At 39.0% G+C, this 25,884-nt stretch overlaps 1 protein-coding gene across 1 annotated transcript in view; it reads right to left on the minus strand.

Annotated features, from left to right (window-relative positions):
- Positions 1–614: 614 nt before the first annotated feature.
- Positions 615–25,884, minus strand: part of nup210 (nucleoporin 210) — a 112,543-nt gene continuing 87,273 nt past the window's right edge. The window contains exons 32-40 of the mRNA XM_072582222.1: positions 21,898–22,118; positions 21,384–21,520; positions 16,269–16,395; positions 14,793–14,939; positions 14,299–14,549; positions 12,403–12,619; positions 6,613–6,732; positions 6,460–6,534; positions 615–2,094 (exon numbers count right to left, since the gene is read on the minus strand). Of these exons, the coding sequence (XP_072438323.1) occupies positions 1,976–2,094; positions 6,460–6,534; positions 6,613–6,732; positions 12,403–12,619; positions 14,299–14,549; positions 14,793–14,939; positions 16,269–16,395; positions 21,384–21,520; positions 21,898–22,118 (1,414 nt within the window). The 3' untranslated portion in view covers positions 615–1,975. The remainder of the gene's footprint in view (positions 2,095–6,459; positions 6,535–6,612; positions 6,733–12,402; positions 12,620–14,298; positions 14,550–14,792; positions 14,940–16,268; positions 16,396–21,383; positions 21,521–21,897; positions 22,119–25,884) is intronic.

A 25,884-nucleotide genomic window follows, 5' to 3' on the forward strand; every position in this document is an offset into this window, starting at 1 on the left:
TTCTGTTTTTGCGATTGGAAGCCAAAGTCCAGTGGCACACTGTAGGGCTCAATGCTGGATCTCTTATTATTTGTAGCGTGCAGCAAAGATTTAGACATTAATGTAGGAGGTATGATCACAGATGGCACAAAAATTGGAAGTGTGACAGAGAGGAGAAAAGCTTTAGACCATATGTTATTGCAGACAGACTGGTTTATTGCCCAAACAGTGGTAAATGGAATTCAATCCTGAAAAGTTGAAATTGTGTTTTTTGGAAAGCTAATAAGGTAAAGAAGTACATGTTGATTGGTGGGAAAGGAAGTACAGGGGAATCTTTTTGTGCATGTCCTTAGACCCTTAAAAGGTAGCAGGACAGGCAGGTAAGGTTATTAAGGTAGGAGCAAATTACTGCAGATGCTGGAATCTGTACTGAAAACAAAACTTGCTGGAAATCACAGCGGGTCAGGCAGCATTCAGGGAGAGAGCCCGAGCTAACGTTGAGTTTCGATGACTCTTCATTGAGTCCTTGAGTGTTTAACACTCCCAAGTGAATGTCCCAACAGCAAGTAACCTACAAGTGATTGATATGCATATATTCAACTAAACAAATTACTGAAAAAGCACATCAAGAAAAATGCCCATTGTAACATTTATTTGACATTTTTTAAAAAAAAGCACAGTGTACCACAACAGAAAAAAAATACATTAGTAGTTTCACTACAGTATCTCCTTATCAGTCTTGTGTTAGTGGTTTTTAAGGCATGCCAGTGATACAACTTAAAATCAGATTCACATGAACAGGTAAATTGGGTAAATTAAATTATCCATTATGCTAAGTATGGTCTTTTCAAGTAAACTTAGCATTTAAGATATGGTGCATAATCTTCACATTGTACTTATCACGTTACAACTACAAGCACAATTTTGGTTCAGCTACTGTGCTGAGGTATTATGTCAGTCATAGAAAAGCAAAACTTTACATTTTTACAAGAAGGACCATAATCGACTGTCTGAAAGAACAAATGAATGGATACATTAAATTCACAATGGTTGTATATTTCTCAAATCATACATATTAAAAGTTTCCATTCACCAAGTTTAAAGATTCTTGCTCTTCTCTGCAATAACAAAAGATAAAAACCACAAAATCATAATTTAAAAAAAAACACAACTTTAAACATTACCAAATAAAAATGTTGCTCTTCTTTATCCGTACAATTTCACAAAACTACAATTTAGCTGCTTGGAAGCAAATATTACAAAATATGCAAATACTTCTATTTTTGAAAATAAACAACTTCAAAATATGGTCAAATATAAAAGGTTTCTGGTCCTTGCACAGCGAAGAAAATCCAAATTCACACTGCAAAATTCCATAACTATTAGCTGCAAAGCATACTTATTTTGAATTCCAATGTTTACTACAAAAGGTGAATTGGTCAGAATTATTAAACACATTCATCCATCACAAGGTTATTTTTTTCTATGAGGATATTCACATTTTTAAGAAATCATTCATTTCAACATTGAGACACAAAACTTCTTAATGGCTCAAAAAGTATTTTTTGTAACAGGGAATTGTGCCATGCAGAACAGTTAATTACTGGTCTTTGTTCAGTTATCTGTTCGAAGCCTTAATATCACTGGTTGGTCTCAGCACTCCTCAGTTGAACAGAAAGGAATTAACTGGCTGCTGCACCACAACCCTTCTTCAAGTCCTTGTGCATAAGCATCAGGTCAGGGCAACACACCATATTGTTATGATGTCCCTATTATTGAACATCGTGCTGACACAATCATTCGAGCATCGTGAGCTATGCAGGATACACAACATTGAACAGCACTTGTGCAAACATACAGGAACAGGGGGTCAGATGTCTTCAGGAGGTAGGGATTCAAACAAATTTAGAAAGCAGAAATCAAGGCACTATAGTTGAGAAGTATTAATAACAGATGCTCCTGAGCTGCACTGGGCAGTCGTTTTTGCTCTCCCCTATCAAGGGCTTCCTGAGGATCCATTGGATGGATAATCTGTACTCCATAATCGATTCCGTGGACTACCTTTACCACAGGAGTGCATGCTTGTATTAAAAGGAGTAGGAGATGGGGAAAACCCTAGAGAATCAATAAAATTATAATGTTAATAGAGGTAATTATAATTAATAATTATAATTAGAATTTGTAAAGGTACTTATATTCAACTGGCTCATGTGTTCAATAGTGACCTTACATATGGCTTATAAATGGGCAGACAAAAAAGAAAAGGACATGGTGTGCTTCACCATTTCTGCAATGTTTAGAGATTAACATATTATTTATCTGGGAAAACTGATTTCCAATACAGCTTATGCTCAAACATCGACTCTCCTGCCCCTCGGATACTGCCTGACTGGCCGTGCTTTTCTCGTGCCACACTATTTGATTCTGATTTCCAATACAGCACAGTTGAGGCTGATAAAAAAATGTTCTTGCTAGCAGCTGCAAAATTAACATGGAAAATAAGTTTCAACTCAATCACAGATTCACAGCAAAACAAGATGATCAACTTGAAGTTAAGTGGTATATAATGCAAGGATTCAAATTGTTCTAGCAGAAGAGTGAATAGCACTTCCAAGGTGGAGATAAAAGTGGAGCAGCTTTTCATGCCCTGGGTGCTACATCATGATGGAAATTAACACTGAACCTTTTTCGAGAGAGACAAAAGTGCAGAATGGAATCTAGCCCTCCCCACAATGCCTGCATGGGCAACAACATATAATATCCTGGTCAGAATAAAGTCAAAACAAAAATCCTCATAAATCTCAATGTATTGAAAGGCAAGACCTTTCACCAAGATATTGGCACTGGCAACCATACTAGGGAAAGTGGATTAGGATAGTCTAACCCTGAACCAGGCTGTGGTCACTGTTCTTGTGAGCAACATTCCTGGAAAGTAGATAGGAGTTTAAATTGAATAGTATGGACAAGGGATCAAATTTGTGAAGGTTCGGTAAATCAAAGAGACGACGCATGGCTAGAGAGAAAAGTATTAATATGAGAAATAAAAGAACGTGGCAGGAAGAGATTGAAAGTACACATGCAGGGGTAAATAAGGCTAGTTGTTTCAAAAATAAAATAACAAAACTATATGCTCTGAAGGCAAACTGAACTCAAAACAAAAACAGATGAACTGAGTGCAAATGTATCTGAATATTGAAAGATACATGATATTTAGAAAAAGGGTAGAAGCTGGAAAATGGTGGATAGATGGATCTATTAATTAATGATGGTATTAGCACATTATTGAGGAATGACCCAAGTTCAAAAAACAAGGACATAAGAGCATCTTAGAGAAATTATAAAGCAAAATCCCTATTGGGAGGTTTTTTTGTGCTTTAACAGTAACCACAGAGGTAGACAGAATTCAGAGAAAAAAATAATAAGAGCACATCAGCTAAGGCCGTAATCATGGGAGATTTTAATCCATAGATGGATAGGAAAAATCAGATTGGCAAAGGTATCTTAGATGAGAAGTATATAATGTTTTCAGGGTAGTTTCTTAGAAGCGTACATTCTGAAGCCCACTTGAGAGTAGGCAATACTACAGCTTGCATTGTGCAATTATATACAATTAATTTACGACTCATGTGAAGATGCCGCTAGGTGGCAGGAAACTGCAGGTCAATTACTTCTATATTTTCATATTACTGATAATATTGCAGGGCACTTACAAGTTTGAAGTTATCAGGCAGCATCAATATGCTTTTGTAAAAGTAAAATCATTTAACCAATTTATTGGGAGTTCTTTGAAGAAGGAATGTGTTGTGGATAAAGGGAAATTATATGACTTAGATTTCCAAAAGACACTGATAAAGAGACACAACAAAGGTGACTGCAGAAAATACAAGCTCATGGTAAGCATAAATGGTTAACTTTCTGGGTATGGTGTAGTGAGTGGTGTGTCACAGCGATGATTACTGGGGTTTCAAGTGTTTACAATTTATGTGAATATCTTCAATGAAGATACTCAGTGCCAAATCTGTAAATGACACAAAGATAGTTCAAAAAAAGTAAATGGAGAGATTGATCATGTGGGAAAATTGAAATTGACCACTTTGGTAGATAGAATAAAAAAGAAACATTACCAAAAATGGTGAGAGATTGCAGAGGGATCAGCATTCCTTGCATATAAATTACAAAAGTCAAATAATTTGGAAGTTCAAGTTTTCCGTATTAACAGGATGTGAGCTTTGCTGGCTTGGTCAGCACTTATTGTTCATTCTTAATTGCCCACAGGGTAGTTATGAGTCAACCATGTTTCTGTATACCTGGAACCTTATATAGGCCAGACCAGGTAAGGATGGCAGATTTCCTTCTCTGAAAAGACATTAGGGAACCTGAAGGGTTTTTATGACAATCGATCATTGCCAAAGGTCACCACTTGAATAAAAAAAAAGCTAGCTAGATGTAATTGAATTTAAATTTCATCACCTGCCATGGTGGGATTTAAACCAGGTTCCCAGAACATTAGTCCGGAGGTTCTGGATTACTTGTCCAGTGACATTACCATCACCCCACCATATCATAAGCAGAATGCACTGTTTATTGTAAGCATAAGTGAATACAAAAATAGTGTGGTTATGCTTCAGTTGTAGAGATCATACCTGGAATATTGTGTTAACTTGCCACAGTACCAGAGGACTATAGGGCTGCTCTCACCTTAAAGAGAGGACTGGTGGCAGTTTAACCCAAGTGAGACCACAACTCAGGCGATGGGCGAAGTTGAAAAGGTGAATCCTTCACGGCAGTCTCAGTTGGTACAGGAACTGAACCTGTGCTTTTGGTGTCACTCTGCATCACATACCAGTATTCAACCTACAGAAGTATCTGATCTCTTATCTAGTCTCTTTATTTAAGAAATGATGAAATGCATTGGAAGCAGAAAAAAGATTTATTAAATTGATAATCCTACAATGGCAGATTGTTTAATGAAGAAAAATTAGGCAGACTAGACTTATATCCACTCAAAGTGTGATGGAAGCATGAGATTTTGACTGGGTGGGTGTGGAGAATGTTTCTTTTCATGAAAGCATCTACAAATACAGATCACTGTTTAAAATAAGTGGTCACCCAATTAAGACAAATGAGAAGAAATGTTTTCTCACAAAGGGTCTGTGAATTTAGAACCCTCTTCCTCAAAAGCTGGTGGAAGCAGTGTCTTTGAATATTGAAAGACAGAACTTGATAGATTCTTACAATGGGGTAAAAAGGTATGAGTAAGCAAGAATGCATCTTTGAGTTTTCAATGAGATCAACATTTTATTCAGTGTCTTGAGCAGGTTTGAGGAGCTGAGTGGTCTATTCCTGCTGCGCATTTCCTCCTCAAAAGGCAGTGGAAGCAGTGTCCTTGAATATGTTTAAGGCAGAGACAAATGTCTTGATAAACAATGGAGTGAAAGTGTTTTTGTCAGGGATAGGCAAGGATCTGGAGTAATCAGATCTGCCATTATCTGACTGAATAGTAGACAGGTTCAAATGGCCTACTCTTGCTATGGATTTGCTTACATTTTTCTATATCAAGGTTTCTTTCATTGAGGGCTAATCAACCATCTACTCTTGGCTAAGGAATCACACTTAAAAGTCTCGACTTTTTCCAACTGAATTCCAGTCTATAAATAAAAGCAGAATTTTTCATTCATAAAAATATTTTTAACCAATAGTGCCCAAGAATCAACCCTGCATGGAACTCTGCAAGTGCTAAAAATGCAAAAAAAAAATTTGCTCACAAGGTAGGAAGTAAAATCACATAATTCTTCATAAAATTTGAGTGGTGAGTTATAATTAGTTCTTAAATACTTACAGCCAGAGTCAAAAGTATGTTTTGTAATATACATTTTCTTATGGAAATTGTAGATCAATAAAAAGTAACAAATTGATTTTAAAACTATTCCATATAAAATGAAGAAATTTCTGCCCATCTTAGTCATCTTAATTTGGCCGGCATGGTGGCTCAGTGGTTAGCTCTCCTGCCTCACAGCACCAAGGTCCCAGATTTGATTCCAGCCTCTGGTGACTGTGTGGAGTTTGCACATTCTCCAAGTGTCTGCGTGGGCTTCCTCCGGGTGCTCTGGTTTCCTCCCACAGTCCAAAGATGTGGGGGTCAGGTGAATTGGACATGCTAAATTGCCCATAGTGTTGTTAGGTGTTGTTAGGAGGGAAATGGGTCTGGGTGGGTTACTCTTCGGGGTGTTGGTGTGGACTGATTGGGCTGAAGGGCCTGTTTCCACACTGTAGGGAATCTAATCTAATCTAATCTAATCTAATCAGCTCAAGGTTGAGAATTTAAGGCAGTGCTCAACATCCAATTCTTTCAGATTTAACAATTCTCATAGCAAGAATCTGATCTGTTAATTAAATGGTTGCCTAATATAAATTTCATACATGTACAGAAACCTTTGCTCATAAACATACATGAATAAGAAGCATGTTGACATTATTTACCTCCACGAGGTGTGGTCCGAGTAATAAAAGTTGAGTGATGTGTTGGCTCCTGTGGTGAGAAGAATGCATGATAGGCTGCAAATGAAAATAAACAGTTATAATAAGTATTGTAAAATCATATCACAAACCTTTCTTCAAGCTAGCAGTACTTACCAATAATCATAACAGCAGTCGCAGCAAGCAATGCAAATAGTGTGAAGAACATAACTTGGTAAGACTGAATGAATTGCTGGAAGAAACCAACACCTTCCCAGTGAGTTGCTGTGCCATCAGCTGAGAAAGGACAAAACAAAGTTAAAAATTAAATTGCACTTCTTTGCCACTTTGTGACACTAAATTAAATGATGAAATTCACAGATTCTGAAACATTTTCATTGAAAACATTTAAAGTTTTGTTTTAGTTATTGTAGTGCACTTAGAAGGACTCCACTGTTGAAAGCAATGCAATGTGGTACTAAATCAAAATGGATTCTTATCAACAAGATAGTAATGATAATTCTATGGTTGCTAGCCACTGTTGTCTCATTCCAACTTTTTAATGCATAGTCTATGCAAATTAAGCAATTTAACTGGAAAATCAGGAACAAAAAAGTAACAATTTCTCAAAAATAAACAGGACCATAAAATTGGCTGAAGGATCTATTTATGTTTTTGTATTGCACTGTGTAAAATGAAAGGTCCAATTGTCCAGTTGATGAACCTATTGGAAAATGAAAGTAACAGACTGTAGAAGGAATTGTTGAGGAGGAATTATGGTGGGGTGCCCATAGTTTCCGGACACAGGATGCACAGGTTAGTTCTCAGCACTGAAATGTATAACTCAGCAATTGATTAGGTGATCAGCTTGGAAAAACAAGTCAAGACGTGGTGGGGTTCATGTGACTAAGGATTGTAAATGGAAAAGCCAAATACAAGGCAATAAATGACAGCAAAATTTGGCAGGTGAAGTTTAGTCAAAACATTTGCCTGATAGGTCATGACAGCGCCTGCTTTATATCAAAACAGGACTAACGGCAAAGGCTCAGTAGTATCTCTCCAACAACGTGCAAATTAGATAGCAAAGAGTCAACCTTGAAGACCAACACATTGTAAATTGGAATAATTTCCTAAGTGGAAGAGTGCTGCATTAAAGCTGGTTGGTCAGCCTAAGTCCCATCAATGCAATATATCAAGAGGGAATCTTGCCAAACAATTTAGAGAACAATGAATATAGCAAGTGCCTAGGACTGAATAGTAATACAAAGGAAAAATAAATTAGGCTCCAATTCATTGCTTCAGCACAAACTCTGAAGGACTCACTTCACTCTCCATGTTCATCTACATACTCTTGATACCCACAGCCACAAATCAACATTCTAAATGTACAGTCTGAAATGATGCTACATTTTGAACAGTTGCTTTGGTTCATCATAGTTTTATACTTTTGGCTCCTGAAGAAGCTCCAAGATAGCTAAGGTTTAGTGTTTCCTGGAAAGGCAACATGGTAATGTTCCTATAAAAGGAGCCAAGAAATTTAATTTCTGCAAAACCTTGGTGAGAAAACCAGTAAATTTCACTCAATCCCACTTTTGTGGTCAAAACAGAGGAGGGGGTGGATGCTCCAACCAGGGCTCTTCCATTCCTTCTGTTTATTTCCGGTTTCCTTCTCTTTCTCCCCTCTTTTTGGTGTTTTCCCCAATGCAGGGTGGGTTGGAAGCATGGGGGACAGACAGTGGGCCAGGGGCCCCGAGAGGAATGGGGTGGTTGTTGGACTGGGGGATCGATGCGGGTGGTCAGTGACTTGTGAGCCTGGCCAGGCCACATGTGGAATCCCCTGCGCTGATCTACTACAGGGCCTTTAAGGAAAAGATGCTTATCTTTTTAACATTGGCATTTTTTACTAACTTATAATATGAATAACTAAGGGTCATTTTCTTTTCTCTCCTTTATTTTCCTATTTTGTATCTGAGATTTGTACCGAGTTACTTTGTACCTAATTTGGAGCCATGTAGGGTGACAATGTCATTTTTTTTTACTGTATTCTGTACTTATGTACACATGACAATAAAAGATATTCTATTCAATTCAGCAAATTCAGGCTCCATTTATCTGAAGGGAAAAAAATCAATTGCAATCCTTCACTGAGAACTCTGATACCAGAAAAAAAAGATGACTGAAGTTACTTAGCATAAAATCATCATAGATTTCCTACGGTGGGGAAGCAGGCCATTTGGCCCACTAGCCCACACCAAACCTCCCATTCCCTCCACCCTATTCATGTAACCCTGTGTATCCCATGGTTAATTCACGTAGACTGCATATCCCTGGACACTATGGGCAATTTAGACAATAGACAATAGACAATAGATGCAGGAGTAGGCCATTCTGCCCTTCGAGCCTGCACCGCCATTCAATATGATCATGGCTGATCATTCCTAATCAGTATCCTGTTCCAGCCTTATCTCCATACCCCTTGATTCCATTATCCTTGAGAGCTCTATCCAATTCTTTCTTAAAAGAATCCAGAGACTGGGCCTCCACTGCCCTCTGGGGCAGAGCATTCCACACAGCCGCCACTCTCTGGGTGAAGTAGTTTCTCCTCATCTCTGTCCTAAATGGTCTACCCCGTATTTTTAAGTTGTGTCCTCTGGTTCGGCACTCCCCCATCAACGGAAATATGTTCCCTCCTGCCAGAGTGTCCAGTCCTTTCATAAGCCTATACGTTTCAATAGGTTTCACAACATCCTTCCTATAACAGGGAGAACAGAACTGCACATGGTATTCCAGAACTGGCCTAACCAATGTCTTGGACAGCTACAACATGACCTCCCCAACCTAACACTCAATGCACTGACCAATAAAGGCAAGCATACCAAACATCTTGTTCATTATCCTATCTACTTGTGACTCCACTTTTAACAAACTATGAATTTAGCATGACCAATCCACCTAGGATGCACATCTTTGGAATGTGGGAGGAAACCACGCAGACACTGGGAGAATGTGCAAACTCCTACACAGTCACCAAGGGTGGAATCGAACCCAAATTCCTGGTGCTGAGAGGCAGTGGTGCTGAGCAATGAACTAGGTAGATAAACCCTCAGGCTGGTCTTCAAGGGGAGAGTCACTGGACAACAGCTAACATTACATCATTAACCAATAGTAGAAGAGATAAGCCAGGAAACCATCAGCAAAAAAGAGTGAAACATCAGGGGTAGTGAAACTTTAAGAAACAATGCGAGTTACACAATTATTCTCCACTTGGAAAGTACTGAGTTCATCAAATATTGTCAGTTAGCCTCAATCAAAAACAGACGTTGCAGAGGAGATTCACCAAGATGTTGCTGGAGTCATTCAGCTATGGAGAGATTAAACAGACTGTGTTGTTTTCCTCAGAACAAGGGTTGGATGAGGAGAGGGCACCTGATTGAGGTGTACAAAGTTTGGAAGGGCAAAACCCAGGCTACAGTTTTCAGGTAAAGAGCAGGTGGTTTACAGGGAATGAGAAAAACTTCTTTCACCCAGAAAATAGTAGGTATCTGGATCTCTGCCTGAAAATAGTGGTAGGGTAGCACGGTGGCACAGTGGTTAGCACTGCTGCCTCACAGCACCAGAGACCTGGGTTCAATTCCCGCCTCTGACGACTGACTGTGTGGAGTTTGCACATTCTCCCTGTGTCTGCGTGGGTTTCCTCCGGGTACTCCGGTTTCCTCCCACAGTCCAAAGATGTGGAGGTCAGGTAAACTGGCCAAGCTAAATTGCCCGTAGTGTTAGATAAAGGGTAAATGTAGGGGTATGGGTGGGTTGCGCTTTGGCGGGGCGGTGTGGACTTGTTAGGCCAAAGCGCCTGTTTCCACACTGTAAGTAATCTAATCTAAACAAGACTCATTAAATCATTTATGCAGTATTTGGATGACTTGAAATGCCATAGCACACAAAGGCTATGGACCAAAGTGCAGGAAAATGGGATTAGAATAGAAAGATGCTGGATGACCGCTTGTGGACACAACAGGATGAAATCCACCCCCCACAGAGTTGTTAAAAACTCTGATAATCTATTTTTGTGGTATACAGACAGTTGCAAGCTTACTAACTTTATGGTCCCAACTGTCCTCCTGAGGCCAAGTATGAAGCTCACTATTAAGCAACAGTAATCAGCTGAATGCACAGCTTGAATAAATTGGCTTTTTCAAGTTATTGCAGGTCTTCCCTTTAGTTTTTGCTCCTATATCTATTAATGTTTCATTACTTGTTCATCCACATCATTAGCCAAGAAAGGAAATTCTAGGAGTTTGAACTGTTAGTCTTGAAAGCTGGCAATGTTCAGCTAAGACAAAGTAGTGGAACATAATCCATTATCTTTCTCTATAAAGAGGCCAATAACAGGTTAAAGCAGTTGTTAGGCAATCTATTTTCATTTAACAGTTTGGTACCATAGTGAAAACTGATTAAATCATCTTTAGCAGAGGAATTTATGTTCTAGGACAATGGACTATACAATGGCAAAAAATATTTAACTAACCTATTTTTTATAAAACATGCTGTATCACACACGTATATAACTAGTGACTAATTTTTTGGCAATGATGTGATTGAGTGAGGAAGGATCCTGGTAATTCTGTGCACAGAACAGTAAAGATTTACAAACAATTCAGAGAATGCATAGCCAAATCACATGGGGCACTGGGCTGTACTAACAGGCCATTCAGTATAAAGGCAATCATTGTAATTACACAGGTTATTTGCGGAACCTAAAGCAGAGAGTTTTGGTTAGTTAACATGACAGGAGATGAGATTTTGTGGTCTTGGTGATGGTTGCTAGAGTTACAAAAATCATATTCAACTTAAAAAAAATTTAGTTACACAAGTGGATTTGATATCACAGACTTCGAAGAGACCTTAAAAAAGGTACAGAAAACTGGCAGATTTCATGCATACTGATTGATATTTCACTTTGATAGACTGTGGGAGACCAAGAGACATGTATTTAAACTACGCAGAAGTAGGAACAAGATAGAGTGGAAAGTTCCTTCTTGCCCAGAGTAGTGAATCTTGAGAATGATTTACCAATTTGTGTAGACGCAGGGTTGCTTCTTGACTGGGGCAGAGAACACATTATATGAAATGTAACAGTGGTCACCAAGGTTGAAATATAGATTAGATTACTTACAGTGTGGAAACAGGCCCTTCGGCCCAACAAGTCCACACCGCCCCGCCGAAGCGTAACCCACCCATACCCCTACATCTACATCTACCCCTTACCTAACACTACGGGCAATTTAGTATGGCCAATTCACCTGACCTGCACATCTTTGGACTGTGGGAGGAAACCGGAGCACCCGGAGGAAACCCACGCAGACACGGGGCGAACGTGCAAACTCCACACAGTCAGTCGCCTGAGGCGGGAAATGAACCTGGGTCTCAGGCGCTGTGAGGCAGCAGTGCTAACCACTGTGCCACCGTGCTGCCCACTGGTCTCAGTAGCCCAGGGAGTATAGGCGGAATCTTAGAGTTTTTCCCCCATTTATTGGTTTGGAATTTAGCTTTCACTCTCGTAGTGGATTTCTTACTTAGGAGAGGGTTAATTTTTAGGTGGCTGGGAGACACACGGGGAAGGGGGTATCCAGTCCAGATTCCTATTCGTATGAGAGACACTTAAGCTAGCTGATCCAATACTGGCAGTCGTTTATCATCAGAATAACTGTGCTTCTTGCTGATGAACAAAAGGCTTAGAAGGTTGGAAGTGCCCTCTAGAGTGTGTGTGCCTGGTTCTTATTTTCCTAAATTGTCTTAGTCTTGTGTTTTCTCATATAATAAAGCATACATTTCAAAATTGGTAGAATAATTCTGAGAAACTGTCTGGCTTGTCTTTAACATTCTGTAAAATCAGCCTCTGTCAGAGTACTGCACTTATAAACTAAATTATATATTTATTCTATAGAAGATCAAAATATATAAGCATACGTTGAGCTTCTGTACTTTTATCAGCAGCGTGCAGGATTTTCACTGGAACAGAGAGAAACTGGTCTGTCAATGAATTGGTAATAACAAGAGTAGTTGATAGTGGTCCCTGATTTATTAGTCTAGTATCAGACAAGGTTACTGTAAATTTGATGTAACTTTGTAATCCATATGATTTTTCCTTTTCTTGAATGATAATGAGGGGTGATCCTGGTTTAACCTGAGGGAGAAAAGAGAATACTCCGAAGTCATCTTTAATAAGTAGATTACACATTCTATAGACTAGGTACAGATGGCAACATCTATACAATAACAATTTCTACAAGTATGAAGCTGAAAAGCAAACCTGTACTTGTTTACAATAGAAACTGATGGCAGCTATACAAACTCAAATCAGCAGGTCAAACATTTTGCACATTTAGGGCTGGATTTCCAACCTCCCACTTCATTTTATGGGTCAATTACTTTCTAGATATCTCAGGAGAGGGGCAACTCAGAAACATGGTGCTGTAACCTCTTTTGGACATCTGTGGAATGGGCTGAAGTTGATAATTATATGTGCAACTCAAAGTGGTACAGAAATCAGACAAGAATATTGCCCAAGGACAATAAAGGGGCAGGAATGTGACTTATTCAAGAAATCCCATATCACTGCTGTTAGCTGTCTCTCGGTTTCAGGTTGATGTCTATTCTGGGTTGCAGATTCCTGCCATAGTTCTTCACATGGCTGAATAGACAATTCTTGACCAGACCTTGCCTCAAGATAGTGGGATCTGGACTGCAGCATTTGTATCCTTTATTTCTTTTCTGCTTTTGCTCTATCATAAATGCATCCACACTCGAAGAAGGAACCATCAAGTAGCCATTTCAAACAGCTATTAGAACCTCCTCTCAGTTATCATCAATCCTGCTCCAATTAAAGGACAGCTTTAGAGTGTCTTTTTACCATTTTCTTTACCCTCCCTTAATGTAGGAGTGTTTCTTCACTGGTTTGAGAATAGAGAAAACAGGACCTGCCAGGGAGAATCTGTCCAAGTATTTGGACACAGCATCCAGCCCATCATCATTGATTTGGCAGGAATTTTGCTTTAAAATGGTTGTAGAACCAGCTTCAAGAAAAATACTAGTTTTAGTTCAGTGGTCTTCCCATTGACAGAGTGTGGTGGAAGCCTTCTTGTGTAATTACTTCAGGGCTTTTATGTGGACAAGGACACAAGCCAGATCTTACTGCAGTACAGGAGAGTTTGACAACAACTTATCTGTGCAGTTAGCACATTTGGAGCTGTACACCAGGACTTCATGGATCACCACCTCGACATGGAGGAGTGGGCTGGTTTGCTCTAACAATCCCTTGATTGATGCCGTTGAGAGCTTCTGGTAGCAAGGGTCAGAAAAGACACCCAATATGTTCTCAATATCAGAATAAGTGAACAAACATGCTCACCAGCTGCACAAGAGAAAGACTTCCAATTTGGCACAGAAGGAAAATCATGGCCTTGCCTGGCTATGTGGTAGGACTCAATAGTTTCACCTGGACCTTCACATATTTCAGTCTCCAATGCTCAAGTTTATTATGGGCAGGTATTAAAAACTCCTTCAATGTCAATTTTGCTGCCACTGGGACAAAGTTACTTCATGGTACAAAGAAACCTCAAACTTTAGGACTTCAGGAAAACACAGTATAAAAAAAGATGGGTGCTGAGTTAACCATTATTTGTTAGTTAATATCTTGTCTCCAGAGCCAAATAAGTGCACTGAGACACATGGAAAAATGCAACAAAAGCTTAAAGAATCTCTGTAGTTCTGCATACTGATGATAGATGTTTAGCAAAGTCACAATTAACAAGGGTCGAAAATGCATACACTTATAAATATATAATTTATACACCAGTTTCTTACTTCTAAATTCCCAAGAATTTCAGGAGTTCCAAACACTGTGAGCTCAGCAACTGCATACAGGTTGCTCAAAAGGATCGCAGACTGATCAGTATAAAAACCAGGTAAAAATGGAATGTTCGCACCAATTTGTTCTCCGTTGAAATGAGCACCAAGTATTGAAGCTTTCACAATGATGGATGTTTTGGCTTTGCTAAGTACTTTCAGTTGGTGATCAGTCAATTTCTGCATTGTAATAGAGCAAGTATAATGTCCTAACAAGGAAAGAAAACTATTATTCAAGTGCAACTGCTACAAAAAAAAACAAATTTCTTGTCACAACCAATGAAATCCAAAGCATAAAATAAAGATAGAAAGTTAATGCCAAAACTATCTGAAAATAAACCTCAAATTAGATATTATTCCATAAGCCAGTCAAAAACCCTGGCTTTCATAACATAAATCCTATTTGTTGAATGTGCTAATAAGCTACTTACATTAAAAATGGAATTAAATACCTGCATATGTATCAAATCCTGTTTTAACATGAAACAAATCTTCAGCTGGGATTTCTATTGCACCATTGTTGAAATGCAAGTTGCAAGTGACACTGGATTCAGGATGCATTTCATCAATTGTTTCAACATGTGCAGCTGTACAGGCTCCTGAAACAGAACAAAACATACATTTAAAATGATTCAGACTAAAGATGACCCATTTTAACATTTCACGATATTTGGTAACTCATTTATTTGTGAAAAATCTTAATATTGTAGAGTCATAGAGGTCTACAGCATGGAAACAGGTTCTTCGGCCCAGCTTGCCCATTCCACCCAGTCTTCATAAATTAAACGAGCCCCATTTGCCTGCATTTGGACTATACCCCATTCATGTACCTGTTTAAATTGTACTCACTTCCACTACTCCTGTTCCAGACAGTCACCACAATTGGAGAGAAGATTGCCACTCTGGACCCTTTTATATCTCTCCCTTCCCACTTTAAACATATGCCCTCTTGTTTTAGATTCCCTTACCATGGGGAAAAGCTGTTGGCTATCTACCTTATCTATGCCTCTCATGATTTTACAAACTTCAATTATATCACCTCTTAAGTCTCCTGTGATCCTTGGGAAAAAGTCCCAGCCTATCTCCTTATAACTCAAAGCTTCCAGTCCAGTAGCATCCTAGTAAATCTTTTCTGCACTTTGTAGTTTAATAATATTCATTCATTGTAGCTAATCCCGCAATGTCAAATTTGAAGAACACCTGCTGTTCCCACTTGAGTTCTCCAACAAGACTATCCTCCTCCAATACCTCTCCCACAGCCAGTCAGTTGAGTGACACTACACTCCTGATTCTATTCCTGAATATCAAATAGCCACCAGAGAATAATCTGCAAAGGCATCTCTTTCTGCCCTTGTGTCCAGCAAGAATGTAGCTTGGCCTCTCGGTTTCATCTGTGCCTACCTAGTGGTAATATCAGATAACACAGTTTGCACGTGGCAACAATGATAGCTGGCTCACCAGTATCTCTCAAACCTCCTACTTTCTTGAAAGCGGCAGACTGGATACACAGAAATGTGCTCAGTTAAAATAGTAGAAAGAATGAAAATGTTTCATACCCAACACAAGCTGCTTTGCTTAGTGTATCCTCCAATCCTTCTCTTAGCAAATGATCTAAGACTGTTCAGAATCTTGGTTCCATATTTAACCTATACATGTTCACTATCTCCAAACCTCAGCTTGAAATTTTCATCCATGCCTTTGTTATGTCTAGGCTTAATTATTTCAATGAACTGGAGGTCAACCACCCACATGCAAGTAGTTAATCTTGGTGAACAGGGAAACTTTAGTAACACTCTTCCTTTAGCCCACGAATTGCGACTTTCGTTTTAAACCTAATCTATCGGTACAGTAGCTAGGTGGTCATTAAGATTGGAAACCAAGGCAGACTGATGTATAAAGTTCTCATCCACTACAAAAATTAATATTACCTTTCAAATTAGTGCTGCTGTCTCCTACGGTAACAGATACCTTGAATGGAGGAGTAGTAGATTGGCTTGTTAGAAGAGAATCACCCTGCACCAGCGCAACAGTCTTCCAGGCACTCTTAACCACCAGCTGGAAAACAGATCAACATGTAGCTAAATTAAAACTTATGAATGCATGAGAAAAAGGAAAACGTCTAAGTTATTGGCTCTTTGAGACTTTATTATCTCCAACACCATCGTGCCTGATATTCAACTATAACTCTTCCTTCCCAAGAGATGTCAGGAAGCATTTCTACACACAAAAAGTGGTAGAGGCTTGGAACTCTTTTGCACAAACAGCAGCTGATGCTAGATCAGGTTAGTTTTAAATCTGAGATGGATAATGTTGCGCTAAGCAAAAGGATATGGGTCAAAGCCAGATATATAGAATTAGGCCATAAATCGGCTATGATCCCATTGAATGGCAGAGCAGGTTTGAGGGGCTGAATGGCCTACTTATGTTTCTATCACTACATACTCAAATATTAAAAATCTACCAATTTTGGACTGGAACATACTCCACAACAAGGCCACTACAGATCTCCATATTCAAGAATTCTTAAAAGTTCATAACTTTGAATGAGAAAATATATCTGCATTTCAGTCCTAAATGTCTGCTCCTTTATTCTAAAACTGACTCCCTAGACAGGGCAAGATCCTTCCAACGTCTATTGAGCCCCTTAAAAATATTACAAAGACTTCATGAAACTACCGTATATTCTATACAGCTACCCATATTCCTATCCTTATTAGGATAATGCCGTCATGTCACAAATTAGTCGAGAGCGGGGCCGGGCAGCCCTGGGTGGTCGGAGGGCAAGAGCAGACATGGGAGCAGGCAGCTGGCAGGAGCAGGAGCAGGCAGCCAAGGGAAGTCAGCGGGAGCAGGAACAGGCAGCCTGGGGCAGCCAGTGGGAGCAGGAACAGGAGCAGCCCAGGGAGGCAGCAAGGGTGAGATTGAGCCTAGAGAGGGGTAGGGTTGAGTCCTTGTGAGGAGTGCAAGCCCAAAGAAGGACTATAAAGGTTTGACTTTTAAAACTTTGTTTTCTTTATTTTTTGGCTTCATATAAAGATTCTATATCCTAGGTACCTTTGTAGTTAAAATGGTGCTGTAAGTGGCAACTTGTAAACTTTCCACAGTACTCATGTGAGTACCTGGGACAATAAACCCAATTCAATTTAATTTATATATGCTGCATGCATCTGTCAAAGCCAAAATATTCTTCCTTGGGTAAACAGACCAAAATTGTGTCCATTGTAAAGTCACCAAGAACTAATCTAATTACAACACTGCCTTTTATCTTATACCTAAATCCCTTTGTAATAAAGCTAGTGTGGAACTTCCTTTCTAATCATTAACCTTAAAATGTTAACTTGCAAATATGGCCATGTACAAGAACACAGAGCTCCATAATAAATTGGCAAAGTAAAAAAATATTCTTTTCTATTTCCCTCTAAAGTAAATACTCCCACATGTCCTCACTGACGATCCTGTGGCTTTGAGAGGTGTTCTGTCCTGTTTCACTTGCAGAGGAGCGTTGTCACAATGGTGCCAAAATATACTTTTCAAACAGATAGCTGGTAAACTGCTTTGTGTTCTCTCTGGGTGTGTTTTTTTAAAAAAGAATGACAAAAGAATCATGGGTCAGGCTTTCACAGACCATGACTTTTAGTTTTGTTTTCAGTTTGTTGTGTAGGTTTGTGCTGGCTGCTGGAGTGAAAAGCTCAAGTTCTCTCCTGCTAGAGTGAAGTTTTAGATAGAGGCTTTCCTTTAAGAATCAAAAAAATGGTAGTTTTGTTTTCTATGTTTCTTTCTACTGGATTAGAGAGACAGCATGTGAGAACAATAACTATGTTGCTAAATTTCTTTGCCAAGGGTGTTTATGGGATGCTACCTATACTGGCACAATTGATGATGAGTAGTCTTCAATCCAGATCAACAGATTATCTCCACTCTCATGAACATATAATCATTCCTTGCTTGGCACCTTATTAGATGCATTTTTAATTTAAGTTCATAACCAATTACAACCAAGGCAAGTCGAGTAGATTTTCAGATATAGGGATATATCTAAAAAATATATATAGTAAGATAACTATATACTTTTTCATAGCTACAGTACAAATATGTCCAACATATATATTTGAAGAAGTTGTGTTTTATAACAAAGAAGCTGAGAGAGCCATTGGAGAACTGAACAATATAAGTTATGGTCTTAAGTATTAAAAACAATCTTCATGCACATTTTCAGACTAGAACTTTAATCACACAATACGACTAATGTTTTGTCAACATTGTTCTATCACTTCAATTATCTTTTGTTGCCTTTCTGTCCTGATATTCTAACTATTTAAAATATAGTTTGCCACTGGTTTTGCTGGTCATAGAACATGGCTGGTTCCAGTGTTGGGTTTATGAAGAGGCAAGTGCAGGAATTATATCTTTAAGATTTTATAATCAAAATTGATTCCTGTTGAACAACAGAAGGTCAGAGAAATTCAGAACTTAAATGTTATACTAAGTGACAAACTAGCTGCTTGCAAATTTTTGAACTGGAAGAATGATTCCACATGTGACAAGCATAAAATTATGAAAAAAGCTTACAATTTACAAGACATAGAACAACCAGATGTTTTGGTAGTGGATTTTTAAAAAAATTGCTGGAAAACTAAATATGCTTTAAAAGAATAGCAGAAATACTGCTGGTTATATTTCTCTATTCGACAACTTTAAGATAGCAGACTTATCGCTCTCCATCAAAGTATATATACACACAAAGCAAATACATGCTAAATAAATGGATAGTTGAGGTGTGCAGGTTAAAGGGCAGTGATCTATTTAGCTATGATCTATATCAAAGGAGAATGTTTTAAGGAGCCATAGAATTATTTCATTCACTGAACATTAGCCCACTCAAATTAATGCAAACAAATTACATTAAAAAGGACTCTTGTTAAAAGTCAGAAAGGAAGCCAATTTGGTAATGATCATCAATCATACTCTAAATGCAATTTGCCAGTTTGATCGAATCTTCAGTATTTTGAAGCTTTAAAATTGCAATTCAAGCTAAATTTTATTGGTATTAAATAGATTGTTAATGAGGTCAATGCTAAGGTACAACATATAAGCCCAAAGTTTCCAGCAGTAATGGTGGCGAAAATGTTAAAATTTGCCATCATTACTCCACGAACAGTAATAGTACATCTTGGGTTTCCACGTGCACAGAATGGACATGGAAATCCAAAAGTTACTAATGATTCCAAGCTTGTCAAGAGGTTGGACTGACAAAGACACCATCCACCTGTAAAAGACTGTAATATATGAAACAAAATTATTGATGAGAAATTTTTATGGTATTTGATTTGCAGTCAAAACCATTTTAAAAATTACATTTAGTTGAATAAGGTGCAACCTCATCATTACAGCTAAATTCCCTCAGTGGTCTGAACAGTTAATGCCAACTACTTCAATGTCAAGCTTCTTCACAAATATTTTATTTTATGAAAGCTTATTGTATCTTGTGTTACTCCAATAATCCGTTTCAATTTAAAATTTCAGAAATTGAAAGTGAAGGATATCAAGCCTTTTTAACTTCTTGTTTTGTTGTAAGCGCATATTATTTTCTCTGCATTAAGATAGCCTCAATTCCGTGCAGGATTGAAAGTGCCACTGGGGAAGGTTAACCACATCACAGTTTCCTTGATTTTTATGAACAGATTTCTTTGACGTCTGTGGCAAGCATCTTTACTTTGCTGCTAACCACAAAAGTCCCAACTGCAGCTTTGGTAACCTACCACAAGAATTTCTATACATTAAAAAGGATTAATGGAAGACTGATCTCAGGATGTTCCAGCTCTTAAGTGACTAATACAAGGATCAAGCAAATCCAATGTGTTGGAGATAGGATTAAGGGAAATCATACTTGATATGTTTTGAGTCAGAAAAATTCCCTCTCCTTATAAGATAGTCATTACACAGTACACTCTATGACAAAGTAACTGATTTGGAATCAATTAGCAAGGAGGAAAATTAAGGATTACATAATGTTTGTATTGATTTATTGACAAGTTAGTCAAGAAAATTAGAAGTTTTGCAAATTAGAGGAAGAATAATTAGACAAGGAGGGACATTCACAACAAACACTGACTTTGATATTTTGTATAGCGCCCAAAACACTTCAGGATATTGAAGAACCTTGGAAGTGTACCCAGTAGAGTCATACAACATGGAACAGACTCTTCGGTCCAACTAATCCATGCTGACCAAGTCGCCAACAAAACTAGTTCCACTTTCCTACATTTGGTCCACATTACTCTAAACCTTTCCTGTTCATGTATTTCTCCAAACAACTTTAAAATGTTCTAACTGCACCTATACTCACCACTTCCTTTGGCAATTCATTCCATTAATTATTGTATAAATAGAATGCGCTTGAGTATATGACTGTCTTTTTCACTCCACTTGATTGGATACATTTTTGCTAAGTAAACTCTCTGTTCCAGTTATGTGTGGCTGAACTCAGTTGGAAGTTCCACACACAGTTATCCACCATCTCAAGATGCAAAAAGGTTCTGTATAAAATTATACATTTTTTTTAGATTAGATTAGATTCCCTACAGTGTGGAAGCAGGCCCTTCAGCCCAACAAGTCCACACCGACCCTCCGAAGAGTAACCCACCCAGACCCATTTCCCTTTGCCTAATACTCCTAATGCTACGGGCAATTTAGCATGGCTAATTCACCTAGCCTGCACTTCTTTGGACTGTGGGAGGAAACTGGAGCACCTGGAGGAAACCCATGCATACACTGGGAGAATGTACAAACTCCACACAGACAGTCACCCAAGGCTGGAATCGAACCTGGGTCCCTGGCCCTGTGAGGCAGCAGTGCTAACCACTGAGCCACCGTGCTGGAACTTCACAAGTAGGGTATTGAAATATGCTTCCGATTGAATAGTTGAGAATACACCAACTGTTTCAACAAAAATAAGCAACCTATAAAAGATGGTCAAAACAAAGCAAAACTCATTCTCAGCAAGTGTTCCTTGTCACCAAAAGGTACGGTTTTTTTTATTTTACCTCTTTGTAGGTTTTGAGATGTCCTGGTACTTCATAAAATACAGTGACAGATCCAGAATCTCTTGCAACTGCTGTGCCAGTCTTTGGGTTAATCTGAAGAACGTTACTGGAAGATGAACTCCAAACTCCAAACTGAACTGCAGATACAGACAAAAATCTGATTTTCATCATGTAAATTAGATTAGATTACAGTGTGGAAACAGGCCCTTCGGCCCAAGAAGTCCACACCAACCCGCCGAAGCGCAACCCACCCGTACTCCTACATTTACCCCTTACCTAACACAACAGGCAATTTAGCATGGCCAATTCACCTGACCTGTACATCTTTGGACTATGGGAGGAAACCAACACAGGCACGGGGAGAACGTGCAAACTCCACACAGTCAGTCGCCTGAGGTGGGAATTGAACCCGGGTCTCTGGCGCTGTGAGGCAGCAGTGCTAACCACTGTGCTGCCCATCTGTACTTGCATATTAAGTATACACATGATCTCAAACAGTGTGTAATGCACTTACCTTCTTGATTAACTAGATTACTGCTGAAACAGATTACATCACCGACCACAATTTCTTCCAGCAAGTTAGGATAGATGAAATGTTCAACAGGCAGAGGAATATAATCTGCTATTCCAGTATGCTCGGTATCCCAGACTCTCAGCAAAGTGAGCCCCACATTCACAGTCCTTATTATAAAGGTATTATTACTGGCTCCTTTCCCAATTTGCAGCAGATCATCCCTTCAGAAATCAAAATCATAAGAAAAAATACAATGAAATTAATACATTCTATTTGTATTTTGTCCTTTCCATTGTGTTCAATAAAAATGATGTAACATCTGTGTGCATCTTCCTCTCAGCTGTGTCATTTTCAATTTTGGAGGTATTAAATTTAATTTTCTCATCTAACTCATTGACATATACTGTGAATAGTTGGAGTCTAGGCACTGATCCCTGCTGTACCCCACAAGTCTCTGCTTCTCATTTGGGATAACACTGGTTTATCTCTACTCTTTGTTTCCTGCCTACCAACCAGTTCTCCATTCATCCTAACACTCTACTCCTATTTCCAGATGTTTGAATTTTACATGCTAATCACTTACTTGGGACTTTATTTAGAGTTTCAGAAGGCTTTCAATAAAGCACATCCACTTCCTCCCCCTTACTAACTTTACTAGTTACATCAAAGATTTCCAGTAGATTTGTCGAGAATGATTTCCCTTTGGAAATCCATGTTGATTTTGTCTGATCCTGTCACTGTTTTCCCAAGAGCTCAACTATTAAATATTTTCTAATGGACTCTAGCAGTTATTGCACTACCAACATAATGCTGACTAGTTTTAAATGCTTAGTTTTTTCTCTACCTAACTTTTATTTTAAAAAGGGAGGGATTACATTAACTACACTTCAATTTGTAAGAACTGTTCCAGTGTCTAAAGAATCTTGTATAATGACCAATGTATCCACTATTTCTAGAACCAATTCCTTAAGGACTCTGGAATATAGATTATCAGGCCTTCAACCATATCAATTTCCCAACACCACTTCTCTAATACAGATTTTCTTCAGTTCCTCCATCTCATTAAAACTTGTGGTTTTCAATGTTTGTTGCCATGTTGTCTGTTCCCCTTGGTGAATACAGAATCAAAGTATTATTTAGAACGCCAACCAATATAAATTCCCCTCTGACTGCAAGGACCTACATTTGCCTTTATTTTTTTTTCTTCTCATACCTAGAAATGTTTGCAGTCAGTTTTTATGACCCCAACGCTTCCTCTTGTACTCTATTTTCCTTTTGTTAAATCAATCCTTTGTCCTCATCTACTGAATTCTGAACAGCTCCCACTCCTTGGGTTTGTCACTTTTACTTGCCAATTTGTATGCCTCTTCCTCTGATTCAATACTGTCCCGTTTTACTTTTGTAACAAAAATTAACAATTAAAGTTCACCCATGTGTTCTTCGAAGGTTTGCCATTGTCTTTCAGCTGTCATCCCTTTAAATAACTTCTCCAATCTATCATAGCCAACTCACACCTTGTACCATTGATTTAGAATCAGAACTCTAGTTTCAGAAACAAAACTACACCAGTCTCCATTTTGATGAGGAATTCTACCATATCAAGGCCAAAGAGCCTGGCACAGTTAGATAGCCAATTATTGTATTCCTTTCTCATTACATAGTACTCAATCTAGGATTGCCTGTTCTCTAGTTGGTTCCTCAACTTATTGACCCAGAGAAGCATTCCACATACACTCCAGGAATTCTTCCTCTATGATATTGTTACACATTTGATTTGCCCAATCTATCATGCAGAGCAAAGTAACCCATAACTACAGTTTTTTTTTAATTGCATGCATTTCTACTTTCCGGTTTACTGCCATTGCCAACATCCCCACCCTGCCATGTTTGTGGATCTAAGTCAGTCTAAGACAAGAAACCAATTAACAAAACAGGTCTTCAATAGATATCATCTGCGATAGAATAACTAAATATAGTCAGGGAATTGCAGAGAAGTCAGACAGGAAGATACTGATGGTTAGGAACATAACTGGTTTACTGTAAACTAAATGATTCATAACTGGCCACAGAGCAAATGGGTTCCATTCTTCTACACTGTCCTCTCTTGTAGAGGTTAGACACTGCTGCCTCAGATTGTGCCAGATCCCAGCATCAATAATACCATCCACTTCCAATACTCTAATATCATGTTTATTCCTGCTGGAACTGAAGACTACAATGCACGCTTCCCTCACTCCTTGCCTAATATCCATGACCAAACCATGATCAAAAACTAGAACACAGATCTCCCAACATGCACACTGATCCTCAGAACAGTCTAGTAACCCCTCACGTCAAACATCATGCCAAATCTTTTGGATTCCAAGAGCTCTATTCCCACTGATAATGGATCTCATTATCACAGATAAGGAACTCCAACATTTTTGGCATAGAACTAACTCAGTCGTATCTCTAAAGAACATAGCTGCTAGACTGGGCCTGCAACAAGTGGTGAAGTAAATAGTGAATGGGGAAACATGCTTAACCTCCTCCTCAATCTGCTTGCCACTGATGCATCTGTCCATGACAGTAAGAATGATTTCCACACAATCCTTGTGGATGACAAAGTTGCACCTTCACACTGAGAATACCCTCCATCAAGCTATGTGACCCTATCACTATGTTAAATGATAAAGACTTTGAACAGATCCAGCAATTCAAGACTGGGGCATCCATGAAGTGTTGGAAACAGCAGCAGCAGAGCGATAATCTGCAACCTCACGCCAAGCAAATTCCTCACTTTACCGTTACAATCAAGCTACAGAATCGACCCTAGTTCAATAAGAATGCAGGCGGGCATGCCATGAACAGTACAAAGGATACCTTAAATTGAGGTGTCAACCTGGTGAAGCTACCAAATAGGACTACTTGCTTGCCAAACAGCATGAACAGCAAGTGACAGAGTCACGTGAGCCCAGAATCAATTGATCAAATTCAAGCTCTGCAGACCTGCCACATCCAGTCATGATTAGTGGTAAACAATTAAACAGTTCACTGGAGGAGGCGCCACAGATATCCCTGTTCTCAATGATGCAAGAGCCCAATACATCAGTACCAATAAGAAGGATGAAGCATTCATAATAATCATCAGGTAGAAGTGCCGTGCGAATGAATCTTGCCCTCTTCCAGGAGGTCCCCCACAACACAGACACCAGTCTTCAGCCAAATGGATTCACTCCACATGACATCAAGAAAAGGCACTGGACACTGCAAAAGCTATGGGACCCGGCAACATTCCACTAATAAGACTGAAGATTCATGCTCCAGAAGGAGCTGCACTCTAGGTAACTTGCTCCAATACAGCTACAGCTATGGCAAGTACCTGACAATAGAGAAATCTATTGCAGTAATTACATAAGCATGGGATCGAGGGTGATTTAGCGGTTTAGATCAGGAATTGGCTCAGTATAAGAAGATAGAGGGTGGTGGTTGATGGGAAATGTTCATCCTGGAGTGCAGTTCCTTGTGCTGTACCACAATGATCTGTTTTGGGGCCGTTTCTGTGTGTCATTTTTATAAATGACCTGGATGAGGGCATTGAAGGATGGGTCAGTAAATTTGTGGATGACACTAAAGGTCGGTGGAGTTGTGGATAGTGCTGAAGGACATTGCAGGTTACAGAGGGACATAGGTAAGCTGCAGAGTTGGGCTGAGAGGTGAAAAATGGATTTTAATGCAGAATAGTGTGAGGTGATTCATTTTGGAAGGAGTCACAGGAATATAGAGTACTGGGCTAACGGTAAGATTCTTGGTATTGTAATAAACGGAGAGATAAGATGAGATTAGATTACTTACATTGTGGAAACAGGCCCTTCGGTCCAACAAGTCCACACTGACCCTCCGAAGAGCAACCCACCCAGACCTATTCCCCTACATTTACCCCTTCACCTAACACTACAGGCAATTTAGCATGGCCAATTCACCTAACCTGCACATTTTTGGACTGTG

Source organism: Chiloscyllium punctatum, chromosome 12, assembly GCF_047496795.1.
Source record: "Chiloscyllium punctatum isolate Juve2018m chromosome 12, sChiPun1.3, whole genome shotgun sequence".
Taxonomy (NCBI): Eukaryota; Metazoa; Chordata; class Chondrichthyes; order Orectolobiformes; family Hemiscylliidae; genus Chiloscyllium; species Chiloscyllium punctatum.